At 34.9% G+C, this 27,286-nt stretch overlaps 1 protein-coding gene across 7 annotated transcripts in view; it reads right to left on the bottom strand.

Annotated features, from left to right (window-relative positions):
* The window catches only part of ATP8A1 (ATPase phospholipid transporting 8A1), a 116,432-nt gene that overhangs the window by 71,741 nt on the left and 17,405 nt on the right, over positions 1-27,286 (bottom strand). For 2 of the 7 annotated variants that reach the window (XM_009641250.2, XM_035896759.1), the window contains 11 exons: positions 24,450-24,495; positions 20,935-20,975; positions 19,966-20,039; positions 15,359-15,428; positions 14,637-14,764; positions 10,478-10,589; positions 9,413-9,578; positions 6,797-6,924; positions 5,025-5,102; positions 2,647-2,735; positions 587-631 (listed from right to left, as the gene is read on the bottom strand). In XM_009641250.2, the coding sequence (XP_009639545.2) occupies positions 587-631; positions 2,647-2,735; positions 5,025-5,102; positions 6,797-6,924; positions 9,413-9,578; positions 10,478-10,589; positions 14,637-14,764; positions 15,359-15,428; positions 19,966-20,039; positions 20,935-20,975; positions 24,450-24,495 (977 nt within the window). Of the gene's footprint in view, positions 1-586; positions 632-2,646; positions 2,736-5,024; positions 5,103-6,796; positions 6,925-9,412; positions 9,579-10,477; positions 10,590-14,636; positions 14,765-15,358; positions 15,429-17,300; positions 17,375-19,965; positions 20,040-20,934; positions 20,976-24,449; positions 24,496-27,286 lie in introns of all 7 variants that reach the window. The other 5 variants (XM_009641249.2, XM_035896760.1, XM_035896758.1 and 2 more) reach the window with 5 other exon arrangements.

Genomic DNA, 27,286 nt, shown 5'->3' with positions numbered 1-27,286 from the left:
ATAACTTAAAGACTGTAAATGACATTTTCCACCGATCTATCTGAGCTTATTTTGAACACTATTGCAAATATTTGGTTATTTAGTCTAAGAAAGAATGATGAAGTAGTACAAGGTGTCATGCAGATGGCAGCAGAAAGGAAGCTAGGACTTCCCGGAGGTCTCTCCTGAGGTCCCCGTAAAGAGATTGATGTTGGCCCCAGGTGTATTTGGGTACTTTAATCTCAGCTTCAATTAAGAAATAGGTAGTACTTACATTCTAAAACTATCTGTAGGAAGTAAAGTGTTAATAACAATGTATTACATATTTTTCACTCTCAAATACTGACTTTTTTGTCAACCATATTAGACATTATTACTAACCTATTACTAAGTAACAGAGAAAAGCGTGATCAAAGTTACCATAATACCAACTACCTTAATAAATGACAAAACTTTCTCTCCAAAAAGCAATTCTGAATTGTACAGGATTGTTGGCAGAGTAACTGTAGTATACCTCAGTGATCCTACTAGCAAAAAAATCTCGCTCACTGTTTTTAAGCTTGAATCTTCAACAAACACTGCATGCTAAATGGTTTTTAAAGCTTACCAATCATCTGAAGGAACACTATAATCCTCAGGCTCAGGGCAATGGCTGCATAAGAAGTAAGGGAAGAACAGATACAGGGAGGGGAAAAAGAATCACAAAGGCTAAAAAATTTGGTCATGTATAAAAAAGGATTTAGTTAATAAAATTAAATTACTAAAAAAGTTTTAAAGGTATTTCAACCAAGTATTTTTCTAGTGCCTAGATAACAATAAAATATTGCAAAAGTTAGATGTTTCTCTTGAGGCTTCATAAGCTATAAATGACATTTTTTTTCAGTTGAAAGCTTGTCTACTTACTAACTTATACCAGCAGATATAAAGGCATTTGCTCTCTTTACAAATCTTGCTTTATATTTCAGTATATATACATTGTTACAGTTTCTCATTAAACAAAAGGTAGTTTTAAAATTATCTGAAAGCATGCTAATGCAGCTTGTCTGGCTGAGTTCACAAAATGCTGATGAACAAAGCTAGCCATAGCACATGAAGAACTCTGCCTTGTGATGACACAGGTTTACATATATCACGATTTATAACACACTTAGCAAGAAGAGGCATGGGAGATGGAACAGTCACTTTTACCCTTTTCTGTGTTCCCAACTTCTTATTTGCATCAATACAGAAAGACAGAGTAACTCTGTTCTCCAAGTAGCTATGAGAAATGCTCTAATGGCTATTGTAAAGAGAAACTCTGCTTTCTAAACAGTGATGCTAATCAGAAACCTGGTCTACATATTTTCAAAATGGGGTGGATGAGAGCAGGAAAGTATAGCAAGAAAGAACAAGTTTTTTTTTTTCTAAAACAAATACATTCACACCTAGGCTTCATAAAGAAATTTTAGAATTTGTGTTATACCAACTTCAGATGAAGATATATAATGAACTGAATACCAAATACTGATGTTAAGTGTCACTACCATTGATCTATTTTTTTACCTTAAAACACTGCTATACAAAGAATTTGAAAATAATTACCTCAGAGACATTTCTCTGAAGTCATAAATTACCTCACGGTTGAAACTGAGCCCAATATATATATACACACACATTTATATACGTACTTGAAATATCAGGATTAGAACTGTATTTTATTACAACTGTTAATTAAAAAAACCATCAGTATGGTCAATGCATTAAGGATCTAAGTTTTTTTCAAAACAGAAAGCCTAGATTAGACTCCTGAAAATCTTAGGATTTTCAAAGGCATCCAAATGATAAAGCCACAAAAGCTAAATCATCACCTTTAGCACAAGCCCAACATGTAATTTCATAATCTCTGCCTGGTCTCTGTGCAGTTCTAGAGGTGTCTTAATTATCTGCTGCTGAACACTCCGAGATCAGCCCAGGTCCTGCATCTCACATTCTGGTAAGCCACACTGGCATTTACAATGTAGGTGCTCCTCCTCTATTGCTCCAATGAATTTTTTTCAAGTAACAGTCTTAGAAGTTTGAGGCTTTTACAGACTGTTGAAGGAGTTGTCTGCAATTGCTGACACAGAAATAGTAAAATGCTTTGTTGGCATTTATTTGGAAAGATTTCTTAATAGCAACATTGGTATTTGGAACTATGCCACTGTAACAGTATTCATAAAAGCCACTTGGACAGTGGCTACAGTACTGCAGTTCATGCTACAGTACTGTAATTCAAATTCTTGTTCATCTTGCATATTATTTAGTTCAAGAGCATGTGCCTACATAAAATATGGAGCATAGGCAATGATACAAGGTTTTGCAAGAATGAGGGAAGACACTTTTTCAGTAACAATGTTAAACAGACTGAGCGATAGAAAAAAAATGCATGCTGAAGTTGCGCTATAGCAGTAAGCCTTTGATATCTAAACTTTATTTTTGTTCCTTTTTGCAGAAAGAGATGTCATGACTAATGTAATAATACTTCTTGTAAGTAACGTTTCACAGTCACAAACAAACTGACTTCTAGTTGTATATATTGCCAGGCGTAAGTTTATTTTATTTTAACTGTAGTATTAATGCATGGGTACATATGCACAGGCAGAAGAAAAGAAAGGCACACAGATAAAGAAAGTATATAAAAATGCCTACCCATAAGCAACTCCTGCTACAGTACACTTCTTAAATTGCATGACATTGCATGTCAGGGTACCCGTTTTGTCAGAAAATATGTATTTGACCTAGATGAATGATAAAATTCATTATAAATTAACATTCAGCAGTTATTTACATATCTAGTACAATTCATAACTATCAACACACTAAATATTTTTACCCGTTCTGCAATCTTTATAGTTTATAGAAAAAAAAAATTACATAAACTTGGCAGTCTTGATACCCATTTCCAAAAACAGCAATCAACCGAGATGTCAGGAAGCTTAAGCTTGCTTCAGTGCATGGTGGTATACTTAACTATTCCTTGCTCTATATATCGTTGAAATGCAATGGCTTTACTAGTAAAATATTTCATTTCTAACAGAAAGCTATACGGTAAAATAGAAGTATCTATATGCATTTCTAAACCCCTCTTGTTGACACAGAAGGATCTTCTTAAAGCCAAAACATTAGTAAAAACCCAACAGTTCAGAAATGCCAAGCTGCAGGAATGGAAGAAATACGTTCCTTTCTACGTACTCCAGGTCTCCTATTACCCTTCCCCTCTGGAAACTACTAGTTCAAGTATTTTAAAATTAACTGCATTATAGATGGAGCTAGTAAGGCTATATATTAGTAAAATCTACTCAGCATCTCCTACTTTCTGTAGGAGATTCTGTTTCTGAGGGATTATGACTTGGCCAAACCAGCAGTTAGAAGAAATTTTCCATGCCAGGTTTATGCCTCAAACTTTTTTTTTTTTTTTTTGTGTATATATGTGGGCAGAATGGGAAAGCAGGAATTGCAGCTAAGAAAACTCAACCTTTTTTCCAACACCAAAGTTTTGCCTTTCTTAAAACCTTAAGATCTCTTGGGGGAAATCTCTGCATTATGTGCAGCCCTTGTACTTCAGAGAAGACACTTGCTCCTTTTGTCAGCAAAGAGTCCTTTGGTCTCCCTACAAAAATCTGCTTAAATTAAAAATCTGTCAAAGTGCATGGAGATCCCAAGAACTCTGGCTACATCTTGGTGGTGAAGGAGACTTTGATGAGAAACATAAGAAACTAAGACAAGAACTGTCAAAGTCAAAAAGAGGCAATGTGTCTAGGAATGTGGCTAGTAAGCTAACTGCAGAGAGAGAAAAAACAGATAGATTGTGTAAAATGAGACAGAAGTAAAGTTAAGATTCAACAGTGTCTCTTCCCCACTAGAGGAGATTGGGAGATTGTACTCCTCTTTAAGGCCAGGAAGAGAATAAAATTTTCTGCTATCTGCACATACTTCTTAAACCCAGTAGGCAAAGGCCCTGATCTTCTCTATGGAGACCAATGTTAGAACATGTTAACCTGCACTACTGTTTTCCCAAAAGGCAGATGTCTTAAGTATTAGTCACTAAGACTTCTTTGCTATATGGCTAAAGTTATGTTATTATTGATTGTTCATGGAAAGCTAAAAGCAACTTTTACACTCCAGTGCAATAAACTAAAGAATTAGTTATGAAAACTTCTAAATGCAAGAATATGCATACTTGTGCATATAACACAGTTCAATTAAATGAGCGCTATTTTTTCCACAGAATCACTCTACCATCACCAGTCAGTGTAACAGAAAGCACAATGTTTAGCATGTTTTCAAAGCAAGACTGCAAATACAAGTGACTGGAACAGCAAGTACAATGTGTAGTGCTTCTTGGAAGCATGCCCTCTGCCCCAGATACTCTTTCCACAAAGTCATGCTTCCATAAAATGAAGAACATACAGAGAGTGATCTCTTGTGAAAAGCCAAACTGATTTTACAGTATTAGAAGAGAACTCTAAAGCAAAATGAAGAATTAATCCCGAATTTCTAGGGCTTAATTCAGCTGTGAGTCCCTGTTCCATTCACCACTTCCAATCTTCAGTGGTAAAAAAAGAGGGAATGTATACAACCATGATTCAGTCCTAGAGCATACCCACTGTCTCTTCCGAGCAAGGCAGACCATGTGAAAAAAACCCAACATACTAAAGATGCACACAATCCTAGTGCACGTACAGAGACTCAATTTTTGTGCCAGACAGCTGTAATGCTCAGAATTCCTCTGATTTTGTAACTTTAATGATACGCTTAAACCTTCTGTGATTACCACATACACATTGATACATAAAGGAGTGTTTGTTCTTTTAATACTAGTTTCAGAAATTTAACTCCCACATATTGCACAGTGTTTATAGAAGTATCTGACAAAATGAAGAAAATAGAAATAAGCAAAAAAAGACTAAGGCAAGAATATAGGGTTTTTTTTTTAAAATAAACCCTCCCATTATTTTAATAATTTAAATTGTAAAACCACAAGAATAATTTCACACACTGAGTTAGATCCAGTAATTTTTTTCTACCTGTCCAAGTTCTTCATTGAGATTGGAAGTACGAGCCATCGCAGCAGTGTCTGTAGGTTCATAGTGCATGTCTATGTCCTACAGATAAAAAAATAAAAGTATAAATATTTAAGAATTGGTCTTCCATAAGTTATTACAAAAATACAGCACAAACACAAAAGGTAAGTGTAGAAGAGCAGACCGAACATGAAAACAAAGTTACCTACTTATGATTATTTCAACACGGGAAGCCACAGACACAATCAGATCACTTCCAAAAATCCCCAGAAGAAATTAGATTACCTCTTTAAAAACAAAATCTATACGATTCTTTGAGATTTTACTCCGATTGTTTCCAGTGGTCTGTATTATTGAAAAACTTGTACCCATGCATCTAAAATATATTTAGCAACAAGCAGAAATACTACATTGTAATACTTAGTGATTTATATTGTATTCACAACCAGTCATTGCTAAATAGCAAGAGAAATATACCCTGAGATAAAACCATGAAGATAAGTTTAAGAGTATACAATAAATGTAGGGCACATTATAAGTGGTGGTGGTGGTTTTTTGTCCTTTTTTTTTCCTTGTTAAAAAAAAATAAATTGGAGTTTATTTTTAAGTACAATAAAAGATTAAAACATTGTGAAGTATGGCAATGTACTACAATAGATTGCAGATGACCAACTTCTGGTATGCACACACACAAAGATAATGTTTATGATAATAAAGGTCTAGAGTCCTAGATTAAGATAAATTAAAACCAACTAATGCCTCATGACTTGAAATGGGGGGGGAGCAACATAACAGAAATGAACACAACAGAAATTAAAAGCCTTTCAGATTTGTGGTATAAATAGTTGCCAATCTACATGTTCAAAATGGATGAGCCTTTGTTAAGTACTAATTTTAGAATACAGAACATAAAGGAAGAATTTCATTGCATGCTCTTTTTTGCCAACAATTTGTTCTACAGCACAAAAAAATGAAGAAATCAAAATCAGCTGACTGCTCACAAAAAAATTTAACTTTTAAAATAAAGGCTACACTTCACCTCTTACTCCACATACACTTTTATCTATACCTGCATGACATCATATTTTACACACACAAATCTATTTCTGACATTTGATCAAGGAATCAGATTAAAGAGTTCAGAATGGTATGATTAGTTTACATTTGGAAAAAATGGAAAAATTGAAGGTATGCTATTAAAAGCACTTGCATGGCTTTAAGAAGAATACCTCACCCCTACTCCAAACAGAGTAAACCCTTCTTTTCCCCATGAATTCATTAAGAAAAAAAATTAAAGGATGCCAAAATGATCTTTTTGTATTTCATAAGAGACAATGCTAATAGATGCTGGCTTTGTACAAAAAGCCCCATTAAACTATGGTGGTGGTGGTAAAATCAGCAAAATACTAAAAATAAGAAAACATGGGCTATGCTTAGGAAGAAATGAAACTGGATAAAACTCCACTGGACTGCGGAACACTTTCTTCTGATCAGATGACACTGATACCTGAATATTAATAAAGAGAAAGTACAAAGCATATAAAAACATGCTCCAAAAAGCAATTTGGTGCAGGTATAAAAGCAATAAATAAAACCATTTTTATTACCTTCTCAGATGCCAGTAATAATAATGTTAATAATTAAGTATGCTGTTTATTTAAGAAAAAGGCTGAAAAAAATGAAAAAAGTATACATAGACAAGCAATCAATCATTTCACTTACTTGTAAACCACTTGATTTTAGAAGTCAATACATATTGTAAAAATAATATTTACCCAATTTATGAAATATGCCTGGATAAATTTAACAACTTCAAGCGTGACCAACAAACTGATTGGAATAAGATTATTGAAGAGAATGATAAAAGTCAAGAAATTCAATCCAAAATTGCTTGCTCCACCATCTGCCAAAAAACAAAGCAAACAAAAAAAAAAACCATTTAAGACCATACTTAAAAGTATGTATGTACACTGTATTCAGAGTATTGCATTAACTGCTGATTTTTAAAATGTTCTGTGTCTAAGAAGAAACTTGATAATTAATTACAATATCACTTGCCTGTAAATATGACCTTCATAAGAGTTAAGGATCTCCATTACAAAGTGGAGTCCACATTTAGAGATCTTAGCTTTTCAGAAATTGGAGAAGATGGCAAACTTACCAGACATTCCCTCTTTTGCTACATTCTCAGATCATAACCTGGGAATATCCATGTATAGCAACCAAATTCTAAACTCTAAATTTTAGAGTTTTATATTTTTAAAGGGGGAAATGTGTAGTAGAACAATTTTTTTTTCTATCCACCCTCGCACCTTCCCATTCCTCCCCCAACCTAGCAAAACATTATGAAAAAGGTAAATTTACACCACATGAAGAGATGAAATAGCAAGTTTAGTCAAGGTTCTAAAAGAACTGGAAATGTGAATAACAACATATATAACAAACAGTTTTATACTACTTTTTCCTTTTAAAGTTTTAGGTAACTTTAGTAGTAGCACCTCAGAGAAGGTGGGAAAAGGAAACAGCAGTCTGCTCTTCAGGACAGCAAACGGTGAAAGATGTAGCCTGCCTGACTGTATTCAAATATCTCTCAAAGAAAACCAGCCTCTGACAGGTTTCCACTGCCTATGGAATGTGGATCTAGTTGTTACTCTAAGATCCGAGAAAGCAGGTTTTGGTTACTTTCATTAATACCAATTTTAGCATCAAATGAAGTACTTGTCTAAAAGACCAGAGAGCTAACATTCACCATGACATTGATATGCTCAATAATGATTACCGAGATTAAGTGAAGTTTGATACCTATTGCTACCTGTAAATAAAACAATATTCAGATATTCATTGTTAACATTATCACTTTTTTTTTTATCATCCATAGACAACCAATTGTTCTAACTAAATACTAACAGCATTCAGAAAGATGGGGCACTGCTGGGAACCTGTTTCACTACTACATAAAAATTAAATAACTAAAGGGAAAGGGGAATAAATTGCTTCTTACATATTAAAAGTACCTAGTACAAGAACAACTATGAACTGAATGCAGCCTCAAAGGGCATACCTTACAAAACCCAACACAATTTCATTTAATCACAGGGCATATTTCAGAAAATAAACTGACAAGGATAATCACTTGAACACACAAAATATCAATGGCTACCATTTCGTGTTTCTTTTTTTCCAGGAATAAACCCAAAAGCTTCTAAACTGCTTCGCTACTGTGCTAACCACCATAATATGAAAATTTTTACATTTCCCAGAGAAGAAATAAAATGCACTGTAAAGAAAAAATAGATAAAAAAAAAAAATGATGAAGCACATTCAATGCCATCCTTTTATATTACTGGAAATTGTTAATATTCCCTTAAAGATTTTACTTTTTTGCACCTCAAAATGCAAATACAAAAGTTAAGTTTCTTACTTTTTTTAAAAAAAGTTTCTTCCTCAGCATCAAAAAGAAGAAAAGCAAGGTCCTCAAGAAACAAGTGATCACCATATATGCAGATGACTGTTTTATTCAACAGAAACTTTAGGAGAGTGCCTTCAAATCTAAGATTTTTCTTTTAAAATGGACCAAACCACCCCATAATTCCTACTTTGATGACTATGTTCAGCAGCTTTGTATTCAAGCCTGTCTTGTTTCAGGAGCAGAAAGCCTAGTTCTGGTTCAATTGTCTATGTAAAGAAGGCTCTATGCCCACCATAAGCAATTCTGAAAAGATGAATAATTGACCACAAAGAATATTTATGAAAACTTCCTTTAAATCTAGTTCTCTCACTGAGGGTCAAATTATGTCAATATGTTGCATGCTGCCAAGAAGGCCCACATAACATAACACTGCCTTGCATCCACCGTGAGTACAGCTGCCCAGTATAGTATGTTAGATGAGATCTTTTGTGCCTATTTTATCTTCTTTAGGAACAGTCTGCTAAGATCTGATGTCAGCAGCCAATAATTAGTTAGATCCCTGTATAGTAAAAATTAGAAAGCCACAGCATCATTTCCTGGGATGAGGGAGTTTAAAAATCCAGAGGTCATTGCAGCTTTAAGTGTATTCCATTGGTAATAGCTGAAAATGGCTTTAGTCTGATGTCTAGGAAGCTGACTGTTTATGCCAGTGGAATGCTGATACAGACCTTACTGAGCTGCAGAGAAGTAGAGGCTGAGAGATGTAGATGCAAACAACAAAGCTCCCCTTCCTGAATTTAGCAAGAGCTCATATGGCACAGTAGGGTAAATTTTATACTTGCTGTGATATACCTACCAACGACTTTAGTCAACAATCAATAAAGACAGACTGATAAAAACCACACTGCGTAAAGGAAGGTAATCATCCTCCTTTCCAAATATGAAAGACAACTGAACACTAAAATATTATTTTACATCTTACAGTTCAGATCAAGATACCAGTCTCTTCCAGTATGCCTTCGATTCCATATAGCTGAACCAATAGAGCAGATCAAAGACATGGCAATAAGGATGCAGAACAGAATCAAAATCTGAATATTCGTAATTCGTTCCACATTAGACATTTTAAGAGGTGGACTTGTTGAATTCTGCAAAAGACAAAAACCAGCAGAGGCTATGAGATACTAGAAGAGGTACACACAGTTCTTGCTTTTCAAATTATATGTCAGTCCATCCTTTTCCATATATTCTCCAATACTTCATCATCATAAATGGCAGAACAGTGTCACTCAAAAGAAAAACAAAGCAGCAGTTTATAAATCCATGAATTAGAGCTTTAGTTTTGTATCACAAGCAGTTTAAACAGTCACACAGAACACTTGTAACAGCAACAGCTAACAGTAAACATTAAAAATGAATGTGCATACACATTATTAGTGCTATGAAAAGACAATTGCTAATATAATCAAACTTTTTTAAATAACTATTTTGCAAATCAGAAAAGCAGTAAGTAAGAGACATGCATGACCAATATGAAAGCATTATTTTTTCCTCAACAAATGCATCTCAATTATGATATTTCAAAAAGTACTAGGAAAAGTAATTTCATAGTCTGAGAATGGTTCTCTTCCCTCCTCATTTTGCAAATAAAGTTTCACTGTGTTTACTGACAAGAATGCTTACCTTTGTACTTGAAAGAAAGCTCCACAAAAGGACAGTTTTAGGAGCAGTCAAAAATAAAAAAAGATGAACAGGCAAACTATAATGATCCAACTCGCTAATAAAATAGTTTTCAAAACACAAGTTACAAAATAGAATCAATGAATATGCTTACTGGTGAAAAAACTACTCTGTGGCTAAGTGACTAATAATAACAAGAAATTGGTTTTATCTTTATTGGTTTTACTTCATAAGAAAGATGCTCTATTACTGACATTTTAACTGCTATATTGAATCTAGCCATGTTTTCCAAAAGGATTTTCTGTGCTGTGTAACAGCATAATAAGGTAACAAAACAGATAATTTAGAGAAAATCCAAGTGACAAACCTGCATAAGTTTTGTGTCATGTCCTGTATAGACAACTATCCCATGAACCCACTGAGTATTTCTCAACTGAGCTCCTCGTAGAAGAATCTGATCAGATCCCAGTGGAACAGTACTAGAAGGAAGGAGTTTTATATTTTAGCATTAAAACATTCAGTGCCAATGAATAAACATAATCAGCAGATGTTAAAACTAATTTCTCAAAATTTAGAAGATTATTGTAAATACCTAGTTTTCATAGTTCACTTCTTGGGAGTGTTGACAGAGAGAAAATTTGACAGTTAAAAGCAAGTTGAAAGATTTAAGTTTGCAAAAATATTACTTACCACTTAATTTTGACTATGGATGCTAAAGATATGGTACTATTAAGCAAGCATACTGAAACTAAGGCTAATTTTCCTATGATTTATGATTATGAAGCTTTTTCCTACGTGTATATGGAAACTCAACTACTCTTACAAAACTGTTTTTCCAAAGCAATTTTCAAATGAAAGAATTTTCTGAATTCTCAACTTAGTCCACTCTTCTAGTGAAATAAATAGCCTTTATGAACATGATTAACTATTCAAAATTCATGACAATATTTCCTGCACCTTCTTTAAATTACAAACCCAGGTAAATCTGCTTGTGTTACTCTTTTAGAGCTGCACTCAGTAAACGAGCAACAAAACTTCAAAAGATGTTGGAAACATTTAACTGTCTTAAATTCAGACAGGTTTTTGGAATCAGTTCTTGCAGAAACTAGAAAAAAAATTAATCTGGAAAAATATTCGAGTGTTTTTCCATACAAATCAAACAACTAACAAACACTACCCCACTACAACTTAGTCCACTTAATTTCTAATGGAGCATACTGACTGTTTAAGGAATCTTTCTTCTCACCATCTAAGTATGTTTCCGCAACTGAAATGTTGAATGATACTGCCATGGAAAATAATTTCCAGTTGCATGCACTGCATTAAAAGAAGGAATTGGAAAAGAAAACTGAAATATAAACCAAACTGAGATTTACTTGCTTGCTAAATGTGAACTGTGCTGCTCTTATATTTGAGATGTGTTCATATCATGGCAAAACTAAGAGAATAAATGTCCTTTCAAGTACGAAAGGAACTGCTAGGGTTTGAATTACACAAGAATCATTAAGAGAAACTCCTGTTGCCATCAGCAATTGCTTCTGCACTTATTTATTTGCATTCCTTGATCAGAATCCTTCTAAGGCTTTTGGACCATCCATCAGCACAATACATAGGCATTTCAGTAAAGGAATGGATTATATGTTATTCCAAGAATAATTAGATATTTTTAGTCTATTTACACTAACACAAATGCCACAAAAGATTAAAGAAAAATACATTTCTCTGCTTATATGCAAGTCCGCCCCCCCAGATAAATTGGAAACCTTTTCAGCTATGGACCTTCTCTGGAATGCTAAAAGACTTTCTGTCCCTTCTACCAATACATGAGAGTCTTGGAAGGCAGAAGTCAAAACCTTCCACTCTTAATTCTTGTGCTCCTTGAAGAGTCAGGTTAGTTCCAAGACTCTTCCTGCCACTTCCTGATCTTCCTCTTTGTTTTCCCTTCTTAAAAACTGTGAAGAATATGCAGTAAAGTCCTTTCTGTTGCAGGATCCATTGATTCTTTTTTTCATCAGGACAGTGGCTCTCAATTGGATGCCCTTCGCCAACTTGGGACAGGAATTTATCCTCAAGGGTATGTTACTGGGAAGACAATCAGAAGAGAATTGGGATTGCAGCCAGTGGGAGTTGTCTCCTGCAGAACTGGTGCACAGACTGAGGGGATGAAAACAGATAGCAAAACAACCAGGGGCAAGGAAAGTCCAGATCTGCCAGGTGTCATACCACTGATCCTCAACATTGTGATCTTACCCTACTCTCTAATGAGGTGATGGCATGATGACTTGATAGAGCTCTTAAGTCTCTATTTCCCAGCCTCAGCCTTCTCAAAACTGCTCCAACTCATCTGATTCTTCTTGTATGCTACAGAACTCCTCAGCAACATATTTGGGTTGTATTCAGTAAGGGATGTTCTAAATGGGGAAATACCATTTTGGCATACTTTCCTGCCAGGGCTGTCAAAGGTATATTAAGAGCTAGTAATTTCTAAGACACGTTTGAAAGCTCACATACCAAAATGTTTTTCTTAACAAGCATACTTCACTCTTATCAAAAATTTTCTTAAGAATGTTTTCAGGAAAACATTTACTTTAGGTCTGGGTAATCAATATCTGCCCTTGTTTTTAACTTGCTCACTCTTTTCTCTGAACCATTGTCTAATCATAATTTCAAATTTATCCAGGCCAAGGAACTTTTCTCCTTTCTCTCTTCATCGACTATAACCAACTGACATGCTTCTGTATATTCATGAGCCTAACAAAGAGCTGCACACTTTGGAGATAACTCACTCAAAAGCTGAAGATTCCACAAAAATTTTGTTGGTCTCTTTTAGTCCACAGATTTAGCCGAAAGGCAAAGTAACTGTAGTGGAGTTCTACCTCCTTGAATAATGAGTATGTAAAAGAAAAAAAAGAGAACCTTTGGTTTTTTGAGTTGCTCTCCCATGCAGGGAAAAATAAGAGACTGAACAAAGGTCAGTCAAAACCAACATTTATGCAACTCCAATGAGTTATCTACAGGGGAAAGAGGAAAGAAGAGGGAGATAAATTTTCAGTATCCTCTGTTGCTTTTGCAAAAATGTTAAGATAGTAGTGGATAAAGTGGAAATCACAACTGCTGGATCTACATAATCTGGTAGGAAGGTCTTAAAGATCTGGATAAATAAATACCAGTTAGATGAATCTGTGCTACTTCCTAATATGGGCAGAAAGAGAACTTGTCCCTGATTTTTCAGGTTGGAAATAAGGTCAGGATCCAAAAAGAGTTACTTACCTGCAATTCTTTTTCACTGAAGGTAAATATTATATTAGAGCCACACTTTTGGAACTATCCTACAGCACAGGAACTATATTCAAAATATTCCAAACTGAATTTCTCAAGTGACGAATTGCTTGACCAGCAGATGGCGAGCTCCTACACATTCTTGAGGCATAACAGCCATCAGAACATTCAATATTTCTTTTTTAAATCAAATTTTAAAATTAAATAATTAGATTAAAAAGAAAAGTATGTTTTTCCCTCTAGCCAGGGAGGAAGGATGAATGTGTGGATCTATTATAACTATTACCTTCAGAGAAGAATTACAGGTAAATGTTTTTCTCTTCTTAACGACAAGTACAGTGGAATTATAATAGATCCACACTCTTGCGACTGAAAACTCCCGGAATGCATCTGTAAGAAACCAGTAAATAAAAAATGGAATATAAAAAAAAAAAAAGGTATATTTAATAATTAGTAGCACTATATATCAGTCTAAACCCACAAGCATGAATAATATTGTATATGGAGAAATAAATGTCTACCAAATAAAAAAGAAACCCTGTAAATCTTTGGGAATGAAGGACTCAACAATTCTGGATCTAGTAATGAATTTTCTACTCCTAATATATCACATTCAGTTCAAATGCATAGAAAACTCCAAATATCAATATTTGGTAAGCACTTAAGGATTTTAAGAATATTTGAAGCAGTTTTACAAGCAGGTATGTCATAATTGCACTGAGGCTGATTATTTTTACAGAAACATACTTTCAGTAAGCTAAGGTATTAAATGTCTTTCAGCTACCAAATTGGAAGAATTTGAGGTATGTAGTGATGGACTCTGTTCTACTCTAGACTTAGACAAACAAAAGAAAACAACAATAAAAAAAAACCAGGCAAGAAACTACTTTTATTCAGCTTCTATAATAGAAACTTAACTGGCAAGGAACAAGATACTTACGAAGCGAGTTACTAGGTACATATTCCAGAACTATTAGAATTTGATTAGCACTCCCTTCTATTATTAATAGCTGTTGCTTTATGAATGTCAACTAGTAGAAAAACTCAAGTTGTAGACAAGTATGGTTTTACCCCTCAAGTTTTTTTTAAAGAATAAATAAAGAATACATCAGAAAAGACTTTTACCTCTCTAGTCTTAATAGAATAAAGACTTTACTATTCATATTTTAACTTGAGTAGTTTAACAACATATAGCTATCTACTGTTAGATTGAATCTACTGAGATGATATTCCTCAGATTTACATACCCATGCCCATCCAGTCTGATGTTTCCAACAAAGTCATAGAGATGTCGGTTTGGGCTCTCACATTCAATTCTGCCTGAAAGCCTCATCAAGGTTTCTATGTCCTTTATGTCTGATGTTAGTGGCAAACCCTGTAAACAAAATTAGTTTGTCATGATAAACTATGTATTACAAATCAAAACCAGAAAACCACTATGAGAACAAATTGGGACTGCTACACTTTGCTGTCACGCTGCTGGATGCTACAGACAGTGGAAAAAGCCACCTTGGTATCTTAAAACACGATGATGAAGACAGGTTTATAACCAATCATATAACTCAGCAAGAATGTTCCTGCATAGGGACAGCACACTCAGTCAAAAACTGCGTTCCCTACCTGCCCCTCAAGGACAATAATGGCACTATCAGCTTCATTCTGCATGGCTTCTCTATCATCTAGCCTCTAAAAACAAAACCAGTACCCAAACTACAAATCTTTCTACCTATTTTCCCAAAGAAAAAACCTAAGAAAAAGTGCAAGGCATGGCTTAAGGGGTAACCGTTTGTTCCTTCCACTTAATAAAGAGAACAAAAACTTTTATGATATCATTAACCCACAGCTTTTTATTCAAATGATTAAAATTTTACAGTCTTCTAAAACGGCCATTAGTGTCATAAAATATGTTTTTATAAGCAGTAATAGAGTAAAAGAATATTAGCAATATTCTCAAAAATGAAATTCATACCTGTCGAATTTTTAAGTTTGTCTCACCATCTAAGTTAGATGTTTCAATGTAGCACATAGCTTGTGGTTCACTATTAAGAAAAAAAAAATTCTTAATTTTAAATTATAATGTCAAAATCCGTGAACTTCCTACAATCTTTTAACAGCTATTTATACAGGTTTTTTTTCTTATCTAATCTTCAGAACCAGAATAATTTACAGCCAAATCTGTAAAACCAACAGTACTTTACATCGTCAGAAAAGTTTGCCAAAGCCTACCTTCTTAGATGAAACACTGCTAAAAATGCTGTACATAGTAAGTTTTCTATGTTTTTTCATGAGATTAAGATACAGGCACAAATATAGTGCATTCATAGTGCCTACTACTGTAGGCAGCAGTAGGTTAGACATGGAAGTTTTCTTGTAAAGGGTTCTCTTATAAAAAATGTCTAAATTACGGATACTGTTTTTCTAATATATTTGTCCTCTATGCAATTTAAAAAGCTTTTTTATAAACTAAAAATTTTAATTTTATGCAAAACACTGCTACTCGAATAGTTCATCTATTTGACATATACTGATAAAAGGCTTATTGCATTTAATTTTTTGCAATACAATTTTTTGATGTGTAACAGTAGTATCTAGTAAAATACTTTTAGGTTTTAAAACATATTACAACGATTATAGAAGTGTTAACTAGGAAAACAGAGATACAGAATGACAAAATTATTTTTCTGCAAGTAGATACTAAACAAGAAAAGGCCTAACAGGTCAGGATTTCTGAATTACTCCACTCAGCTCCCATTTTCTGGACACAAGGACAGAACACCTCCTACTCACATCTAGGACAGAAAGAAGTTTTGATCCTGTAAAGGACCAGAGGAGTCATAAGAATCCTTTACAACTTAAAACAGTAAATACTTACTCTCTACGTCACTTTAAAGCTTCTAACATTTTCCTTCTTTCTAGCATAAAATTCAAGGATCAAATTTTTTTAAAAAATTTGCTTTCTTAATGCAACAGTGGCTACTGATAAGTGACTTAGCTTGCAGGATAACATTCTGTAGGTTATTCTAATATTTTTGTAAAGCAAAAGCATTAAAATGTGATGATTACCATAAATGCATTTCAGGCTAGCATTTTCTTCTTGGCAAACTTTTCTAAAAATGTAAATAACTTCTCTTTCGATTGTTTGGATGGAAACATCTGTATAAAACATTATTACCATTCCAGCATTTTTATTAGTTAATAGTAAAAAAAAAAAAAATATTTTTGTGAAGCACTTTTAAAACAGACTAAGGCAGCAAAGACATTTCAAGTGAGACACATGCTTAATTGCAGTTGTTGTAGCAAATAGCAGTGACCTCCAAAGTAAGTTACAGTTAGATCAAGGCAGGCCCATTGATTTGTTAGGGAAAACCAAAGTGCAGTAACAGTGCAGACAATAGCATAAAGCTGACGTGTCTTAGAAGCATGCATTTCCTCACAACACACAAGAACAGCGCTGCTCTTGCCATTGCATGCAGCAGAGACTGTGCAACATCCAAGTTTGTGCAGAGGGTCCTCTACCAGTCCTACCAACATTAAACTACCTTCTTTGCTGAAAATAGTGGGTTGGTATGAACATGTATATTCTTCTTAATTTGCTCTAAGGAAGTAAACATATTTCTCCTGGTGTTTTACTCTTTGTTTATTCAATGACAACTTGTCTGATAAAGTTTCATGGGGATAGTGTAAAAACAAAGAGGACTGGAACAAATTTTAATTTCTTGGAGTGTTATTGTGTATTTACACTTCAGTGATGTGTATTTTTACCAGACGAACCCTTAGTAATTTTATAAGTTTATGGGGTTTGTCAAACGAAAGTGGACAGCAAATCAAAGATTATTAACACAGCAGTGTTCTTCATATTTGGTATATGAGGACCCACATACACGTATCCTGTGCAACTAGTTTATTCTAACCTTGATGACAGACTGATGAGATCAGCTGGGAGATGTTCCCCATTGGTCACTTTCACTACTTCCCCTACTGCCACCTACACATCCCAGTTTAAAAATGATTAGAACAGAAAAATAAGTGACAGGGGAAAAAAAAGAAACAAACAAAAAACCAAAACCCAAACAAATGGACAAAGACAAAAAGACAGAGTTTGAAATTATTATACAAACAATACATGTTAATTAAAGTGTCTGATGACTATTTTTTCAAAATCTATTTTAATCAGGTCAGAAAGAAAACAGGTAGAATATATTTACTCGAGTGGATCGTTTTACTCCAAGGCACCAATTTTAAGCTGCAGAACACATAGATATTGTATAGTAAAAACAAAAAGTTGTTATGCTTATTTCTCAACTGACAAAGTTTCTAGCCACTCCATATGTTAATTAAAAAAATAAAACCCACAACAAAAGGTTTTCCACCGAATTTTCTGGAAAGTCAGGTGATAAGAACCTTTCTATGTAGGCATGCTGAAAATGATTTTGTGTTTTGTTTCAGCTTTGTAAATATCAATTTACACGGAACTGGAAAGAACCAAATGGAATTAGATCTCAGAGGTTTGTGTTCTTCCACTGTAAGAGATTACAGTTTCCTAAAATAATTAAGATCCTCTTATTCTCCAGAAACTGCTATTGCTGGTAAAAAGAACCAAATAGTATTAGTTTGAATTAAAACCAGGCCCACAGGCTCGCATTGCTATTGAAACATAAAATGTATTTGGGAATCAATAAGCATCTGGAAAGCAAAGTTAATGAGACTGTCTTCCTGGAGAATGCAGGGCCTCATGGGGATGAAAGGTGGAGAAGCAGAGCACATGCCAGTATGCAGGCGGAATTAGAGGTAATGCACAGGGTTCTCCTCTGGAAGGAGGGCTGCAACAGGACCCTAGGAATATAACTAAGAAGTAATTTTTAGCTGGAAGAAATGCCTGAATGGGGCCCAGAAAAGCAATCACGATTCAAGGAGTTCCCTTTGCAAACTGGATCCTAGAAGAAAATCTGACAGGAAAATTCAACATTGAGTAGTGGTCATAGCTGGGACAGTGTGTTCTGACAAGGGCAGTAAAGTGAGGTTAAACAAAGAGGTAACAGTCTTGACCAGTCCAGTAGCAGCTGACTATTATTTCAATTTATCAACATTTGATGTATGATTCCTTCAGGGGGGACAAGGCTTGGAAAGAAGGCTTTGCAGGCAGTTGGTATTTTTCTGTGTGTAAACTACAACTGGAGAACACTGTGATGCAAGTGTCTTCCAAATCCAAAAGGGCAAAACAGTGAAGGCAAAGACTGAAATTTAGGAGCTTACTCAGAAAGATTATAAAGAAGTTGCTCTGGGAGAATGTAATCTGTTTCGCTTGCAAAACACTAGGGTTAGCATGACAGAAGCTATTATCAGGCCAATAAAACAACTGTTTTTGCTACATGGTGTATTGCTTATGAAGATCTTGGTGGAGAAGCCCCAATAAAATTTATAAATGCTTCTCGAAGTGCAGAAGTAAAACGTTTATAGAGGATACTCAATACAAGAATATCTGAAGTTATGACAAACATTATTACTGAAGACAGGCTGTGGTGAAAATTTACAGTATTATCTGGCAACTACTTTACACGATAATAATTTAATAGAAGTGTTTTAGAAACAGCTTCACTTGATTTTGAGATATAATGGAAGATGGAATAAACAATGTACTAGTCTACACCACAGCCTGTCACAGAAATATGTTAAGATCCTAACCTTATTAATTGTATGTATGAGCAGATTCATGAACTTCAGTGGGATCATAGAGGGTTTTACCTAATCCATAATCATAAACATTACAATAATGCTTCAACTTGTGCCAGAAAAAGATATGGAAATTCCATTGTAAACACACATAAACAAACTTAATTTAAAAAAAAATATCTTGGAATATGTTGTCTATTGACCTGATCAAACAGATGTTGAAAAATAAGCATCTTCCACATAAAATGTGGATTTAAGTAAAACTGTCCAAGGAAATGATGATAAACAACCTCTGATTGTCCATGTAAAAAGAGTCACAGCATTACATGCTATAAATTAAGTCTTGCTTTCAGTGCTGAAATTATTAATTTTGTGTATATATATATATATGTATGAGAGAATAAAGTGGATGTTCAGCTCAAAGACAGTGCTAATTTGATGGTTCACATCTCTTTTCTTTCGCTGATTCAACTGTCAAACTGGCAACTATATCCATTAAAAACCAGTTCTGTTCCCTGTTATATATCCATTTAAATTTATTTGTAGGATGCAATTTGTTAGGTACATATCAAGAAGCCAACTTGGTTAAATATGGCACTTGAGGTCCAAATTTTTAGACAAAGAATCAGGCTTTTTTGTAGTATATCCAGCAACAAAATAACATACGAATTTTTTCTTAGGGGTAAATTGAAATTCAGTGTAATTTTAAAACTGTAATTATTGCAGCTTAAAGAAACACTGCCTGAAATTATAAATGCCTGAATGAACAAAAGGCTACACTTCAGAACAGCAGCATTTTTGTTTATTCCTTATTTCCTTGGAGCAATCACAAATAAATAAATAAATAAATAAAAGCAGGGTAGAGAAACCAGCCTCTACACTATAAGCATCAGTGGGCATCTCTACCTTGATGAGAGCAGTACAGTGTCAGCAGGTATATAATCTTTGCCTTTTATTATAACTATATCTCCAACATCTACCTGAAAGAAAACTCGGAATTGGTTAATGGTCTCAAACAAAATATGTTATCCCTTTGTTTTAAGCACAGAAAATATTTACCTGCTGAATTTGCTAGGAAGACTGTTAGAAACTCACACACTTAGAGAAGCCTGTAGGTATTAGGTACTCAAAGGTCACTGAATTCTTTGGAAATCAGTTCTTTAACAGGCCTAATCCTGACCTTCTCTATGCAATTCTTTACTTTTGCTAGTTATTGTAAAATATTTTATTGGAAGACTGAAGTTAAGTTAAAGAAGAAATTAATCTCCCTAAAATCACAGTTCTGTTGCATCACGCTATATACCTTCTCCTTGCTTCTCCAAAGGTATGAGCCAATTTCATCTGAGCCTTCCCTCCAAATTACTGTGGGTCAAATTTTGTTCAAGCTTTCAGGTATGGAAACCAATAAAAGTAATGGACTAGATAGACAGAATAACATTTAGTCCTTGAAAGTTACCTTTAACAGTCCCTTCCTAAGTACTGCGTAACTGTCTTTAAAGTTCTCATGGTTTAAGCCAAAGCAGTTCAGCAAATACACAAAGTACCTAGTTTCCAGAAAGAAGTTTCTGCCTTGGCACACCAAATACTACTAAGGAACCGTATATTTTTGCCATATGCAAATACTCCCAAGTCAATCATATTATTCAAGTTGTTTTTCACACAGCTTAAAGCACACCATTTAACAGCAGTTTTGCCTGACCTATGCCATAAAAATTGAATTGGCTTAGAAGTTCACAAAAACAAAAAAATAAAATACAAAAAATTATACATTTCCCATCATACCAATTAATTTTTATCAACGTCAATTATTTGGAGAAATAAAGCAAATATTAAAATCTGCATTGTGCTCTAGAATTCACCAACATAAACACACACCTTTTCCCAGTGGACAATCTCCCATGCACCATTTCGTAGTACTGGAGAAAAAAAAAAAAAAAAAAAAAAAAAAGAATTTTCTAGTTGTACAATCCAACTGCAGTATATGGGTATGTTAGATTCCTTATGAAAACCATATAGACACAGCACATTTACACAATATTTTACAGCATGTTTGTTTCTATAAATTCAGGTCAAGCATTTCAATTATACAGCACATATTCTGTAACAGTTTTTGTACCATAGAATCTCACTACAAGGTCAATCAGAACATTTACAGGGTTTGAGAATCAATTTAATCTGATATAGATTGTATAATATTGTGGTGTTTTCTAAAATAAAGTAGAAATTGAAATAAAAAGTTCCAAAGTCAAGGGAGACCGCGCGGGGGGGGGGGGGACGGACGACACGACGAATTAAAGAATTTTTTCTCAGTTCAATTATTGATGAGGTTCATACAAAAAAGATTAATAAAAAGTTACCAGCAGGCTTCTTAGGATTCAGCTGTTCTTACTGTTATTGGCATGTCAGAGAACTTTAGGATTGTTGCAGTCATCTCTAAATATATTGGAAATCCCCAAAATCAACCCATGCCATTTAGCATAAGATTTAGCATAGGTTTTCCCTGGCAGTAGCGATTAATACTGCAAACACACTCCACTACTCTAGTTTTAAGTACGGCTACTCTGATACAAAAGCCATGCCTCGTTTGCCAGTTAAGTGACAAGACTGTGTTTTCAGAGAATAATAAAGGTGACTTTTTTTTATTAGCACCAGTTACAAAGCCATTGAAGATTGATATACAAAAAGAAAATTAAATGAAAAGAAAACATATTGCCACGTATCAATATTCAGCTCCAAGAGATTGTTCTTTTTCACCATGTCTCCCAGCTTTCAAACTGTCAGGGCATTTACCTAAGTACCTGATCAGGACCCAATTCTTACGCACGCATGTGTTAATTTAAAAAAAAAAAAAAAAAAAAAGCATCAAAATCTGGGAATACGTATGGTCTTTACACCTAAGTCTTCCTTGAGGTTCTGTCCAAACTGACCCCTCTTCTGTGAGCTGTTATCTTACCTGATTAATAATTCTTTAGGAAGAGATAAATTCTCTTAATTTTCCTTCCCCCAAATTTATTACTGCTGATATGGCAATGGTAAATGGAGCAGTCTCCCTTTCAGGCAGTAAGCAAGATGTTTGAATCACTGTCTCACCAATCAGTTGATCATTACACAAAATCTATTTTGACAAAGCATTTCCCTTCACGGGGAAAACTACAGATCCAGAGTGAGGACTGGTTGTAATACTGTCCTAAGGAACTTGAGACATTTGATAATTGTGCTACCAACTAGGTAGACCCTTTGATGAGCCAGTTTAACCCACTAAGTGGAAACAGTCAGCTTTTCTTTCTGAATTTGTTTCCCGCTGGTTTAGCTGGTTAACATCAGCTCACAAATGGATGAGTCAGACTCATGAGAACATGCTGAGGCACCTGAAAACTCAAGAGTACTCTAACCCTTGCTTAATCCAATAAGCTTTTAAGCACAATTAACATACAACGCCATTCAATTAAATCCATTTTCTTCTGAGAACAAAAAAAGAAGTGGTGTTGCTATGAACCTTTTATAGTAATGGTTAGAGAACTTGTGCCATAAAGTCTTCTGCAGCCTGGCTTTCACATTTGTATCTCCCATTTTTCAGCTGTCTCTAACAACTAACTTTCAAAAGCATGCTCCATCTGCCCTACAGAAGGATACTCCACCACATTGCAGAAATGCACATTTCATCACATCACAGTGTCTGACTGTGTCCTGTTATATATGTATGCAGTCTGAGGTAAGAGAAATCATCCCTAATGCAGCCTAATAAATCAAAATCCTAGGCAAAAAGTTTTGGGTTTTTTTTTGTTTTTTTTTTGTTTTTTTTTTTTAAATAGTAATGGGAATTCAGAAAGTTAATTACTTAAGGTTAACTGAGATACAGATGGTCTTTAAGGAACAGCCAGATGAAGGGAAACCCATATACAGAATCTATCCAATGCACACGTGTGCTGGTTTTGGCTGGGGTAGAGTTTATTTTCTTCATAGAAGCTAGCATGAAGCTATGTTTTGGATTTGTGCTGAAAACAGTGCTGATAATACAGGGATAAGTAGTGCTTACACAGAGCCAAGGCCTTTTCTGCTCCTCACCCCACCCCAGCAAAGAGAAGGCTGGGGGGACACAAGAAGCTGGGAGGGGGCACAGCTGGGACAGCTGACCCAAGAAAGGGCTATTCCACGCCATATGATGTCATGCTCAACATATCAAGCTGGGGCAAGAAGGGGACATTCAGAGTTATGGTATTTGTCTTCCCAAGTAACCATTAGGAGTGATGGAGCCCTGCTTTCCTGGAGATGGCTGAACACCTGCCTGCCGATGGGAAGCAGTGAATGAATTCCTTGTTTTGCTTTGCTTGTGTGCACAGCTTTTGCTTTATTGACTAAACTGTCTTTATCTCAACTCATGAGTTTTCTCACTTTTACCCTTCTGATTCTCTCCCCTATTCCACCAACAGGGGTGAATGAGTGGCTGGGTGGTGCTTAGTTGCCAGCTGGGGTTAAACCATGACAACATGTCATTTCATTAACAATTTCGTATTTTTAAAAGACAGCCAAAGGTGGAGCTGGATATATAATGCACCAGGCACATCTATTAATTTAAAACTTTGTATACCCTGGACAAAAAAAGACCTTGAAAAGGCATTTCAAGATTCACTGCCACCTAAAATTGCCCGTTGCAATCTCAAAAGCTATGAATGCTTGATGCAAGAACTTTGGATGTCTACATTAAACTTTCCTTTGGTTTTAGGTACAGATAAGAGGTTATCTGTTTTTCCAGCTAACATCTCCCTCACTTTCTGAGTTGCTTCTTATTAAAAATAAAATAAAAAAAAAAATAAAATCACATTTCAAACTATTGGTTTGGGTACACTGGCTAAATAGCTCATTATCTCTAATCAAACTATTACACTGATTTCACATTAAAAAAAACAAAACAAAAAAACTCCATTCATCTTTTTCCACAGTTTTGAAGCAGCAGAGAAAGATAGTTCCATTTTATGACTTTTCTTTCCAATTGCAAAGTTTTTGAAAATAGAATCTTTCAAGATTTGCTGGTTGAAAAAAATTCCGATTTGTGTACTTAGCACACAGACTTTTCACTGTAATCTAGGCCCACTAAATATAGCAGTGATTATGATCTTTTGACACCTACAGCATCACCTGTGTTAAAAGAGTAAATGTTAAAAAGTTTCTTAGGTACCTCAGAAACTTAATCTGGAAAACATTCCATTTTATGGGGCTAATGTGACTGCAAATTGTTATTTCAACAGTTTAGATTCCAAATTTTGAAGTAATCTACATAAGCAATTTCCCCTCTCAATTATTTGTCAGCAGTTCAGATTACATTACTAACATTGGCAAAAAATTCAAAAAACATCCCCCCAACAATTAATAGATTCAAAAAATTTTCCTACCTTGAGTTTGTTTCTTGTTCACCGCATTATCAGCTTTATGCCTTTTCTAAATTAAAAATGCACAGCGGTTAAAGACTTCTGTTGACTTTCACACTTAAGATAAAAACCACATGTATTACCCCCTCCCACTCATCAATTCAATAAACCTATTTTAAGAACATTTTAAACAGGACCGTGGATTACTTGCATAGTTATGATCATCAGGAAAGTCACACCCAGTTCCAGGCTAACCATCTTGTATTAAAATGTCCTCTCACGTGGGCAATTGCTATCTAAACAAGTTCCTTAGATAAGGAAGCAGTGTATTTGTGTACCATAACTTTGCCGTTTCCTGGAACTGGGAGATGATCCTACCACAGCAAAGATCATGGAACCATTCTTCATACAAGTGTCTCATACAGATCTTAAGTCAAGCAATGACTGTACGAACATATGACTTCGCTTCCACATATTGCCTGCACACTTCAGCAACAGTAACAAAGACAAGCAAAGAAAAATCAACACCCCCCACCCACCCTAAACAGGCCATGATGTCCCTCAGTTTTAATATAGCTGTGAGAAACCTTCTGACAGAAGTCTTTTGATGCAGCTGCTAACCACCAGCATTTTCAAGGTATAATCAAACTCACCTTAGCTACAAAAAGCTTAGGAGACTACTAGTTTAAAACACAGTATTTAAGAGTAATTAACTCAGTTCTTCCTGAGCAGGAACATGATTTGGAAAATGAATTTAAACAGAATTAACTGGTTTAGGTAAGCTTTTTGAATAGAGTTACACAATTCATGCCTTTGAAATACAAAGAAAATCAGAAGCAATCTTGTACATTGGAATAAAAATAAGTCAAGCTACTCAGGAGATTTATTTCTAATAAAATGCTGGTACGACTCTGAGCTAGCAGCTCTTAGAAGGCCACCTTATCACTTTGCAAAGACAAAGTTAAGATATCATTTTTTAATAGATTTTCACAGAATATCAGCAGATTCTCCTTTCAAAAAGATGGCTGATTTTACAGATAAATAACATTTGATCAATGGTAAGGCATAATAACTTGACCAAAGAAAGCGTTCATTTGCCCACAGGGAGAGTCTCCTCCAGCCTGAAAAGCAACAGTTTAATGTCAGCTGCTTTCTGAGCTATGATGGGTAAAAATCATTGGAAAGAGCTGATAATCTAGCACTACGTGTCACAAATTTTGCTAGCACTTCTGAAGCATATATGGAAAACACATGCTGTTCATGAATAATGTCTTCTGCTAACATCTTCTGCTTCTTGGGATTTCACTCCAGAAAAGAAAGCAAGCATTTGGTTCTTGAGCTAAAAGTACTATTTTGATAAGTGTATTTATTGATATTGATATACAAGGTTCCCATCCAAAAGCCAGTTAATCTTTAATATTAGATGAAGATAACCATTCCTGGATATCTTGGATATCTCACTGTGTAAAGAAACTAAGACATAATGAAAATTAAAGGTTAAGGGAAAACAAACTGAGTATTTCACTACGCAGCAAGTGGTCAGCTTTCCCAGGAAAAAAGTACAACTGCCAAAGTCAACCAAATATTCCTACATGATATAACCAGCAGGCAACATTAAATTTCATACCTCTTTGACTACAAAAACAAAGCAAATTGTTTTATTTGGACTACAGTCTGTGAAACTCAGCTGTGTAAGTGAGAAATTCAGGAAGTTACCATCAGCTATGTATATATGCACACACAGAGCCTTTAAATTAGCACTTAAATTCGCCCAAACAGCTCCTTCATCTCATTCAGTGTCAGCTAAGTACAGCAGGAACTAACTACATGCTGAGACAATGCAAACTTAACAGAAAGAAAAATAGTATCTGAATTCCCTTTTGGTATCTCTGTAGTATTTGGTAATGAGAACTTTATTGTTTTAGCTGATATATGGAAAAAACACTAAACCTGTTCCCTGTCTTCCCCCCCATGCCAAACTGTACACTTCAAGTTGCAAAGAGCAAATGGTAGAAACAAATGACATAAGAAAAAAGCAGGTGGATGAGGTAATTTTAAAAGGGACACTTTGTACAGTAGCAGCAGCCTCAGTTTTATATTTGCCCAGACACTGACAGATGGTGTAAGTCTGTAAGCATTAACAGCAGAATGGTTAAAAATATCTGAAAGAACATGAATTGATTTTATGGCTTTTTTAAAAGGGATTTTGTTTATGTAAAGAGAAACCAACAAAGACATTAAAGGAGAAGCTGACTATCAGGCAGCAAATACTAGAAACGCTAAACAGAACAAAAACATTTAACAGAAACATCATTGCATCTTGCAGGACCACTCAATTCTGTCGCCCACAAGCTTCGTACAACTCACAGGGACAATATATCTTGCCTACCATCTATTCACAGAGGGAACTGAGGAGAAGATTCCCACCTTCTTTGCAGCTCAGCACTCTTCCTCGATCATGTTTCTGTACATGCATTGTAATTCCGCTCAAACACAATAAATCTGATGCTCCCACAGGAAGCCTACTATTTCTGTGCAGGGAAAGACTATACTACCTGCAACCCTTTCCAAAAATCAAGAAAACAGCCTATAACACAAAAAAACGGGAACTCTACTGCTCTAGTGAACCAGGCACTCTGCCATATTATGATGTATCTAACCCTTTGTCGTCCACATATCTGCAGAGCTAAAACAGAACAAGAGCAGGTGAAGAAATTCTTAGCATCTAGATTAATCTGGTAAGTGATCAAGACTAATTCCTCAGATTCAAAAGGCAACTAAAAGACTCAACTGTGTTACACAAATTAGAGGTTCTACCATATGCTTTCAGTGAAAAGCAGGCAGAAAGGTACAGAAAACAC

The sequence above is a fragment of the Egretta garzetta genome, unplaced genomic scaffold (genome assembly GCF_000687185.1).
Source record: "Egretta garzetta isolate BGI_Z169 unplaced genomic scaffold, ASM68718v1 scaffold256, whole genome shotgun sequence".
In the NCBI taxonomy this organism is placed as follows: Eukaryota; Metazoa; Chordata; class Aves; order Pelecaniformes; family Ardeidae; genus Egretta; species Egretta garzetta.
The sequence above is the reverse complement of the archived record's forward strand: the minus strand, read 5'-3'. Positions and strand labels throughout refer to the sequence as shown.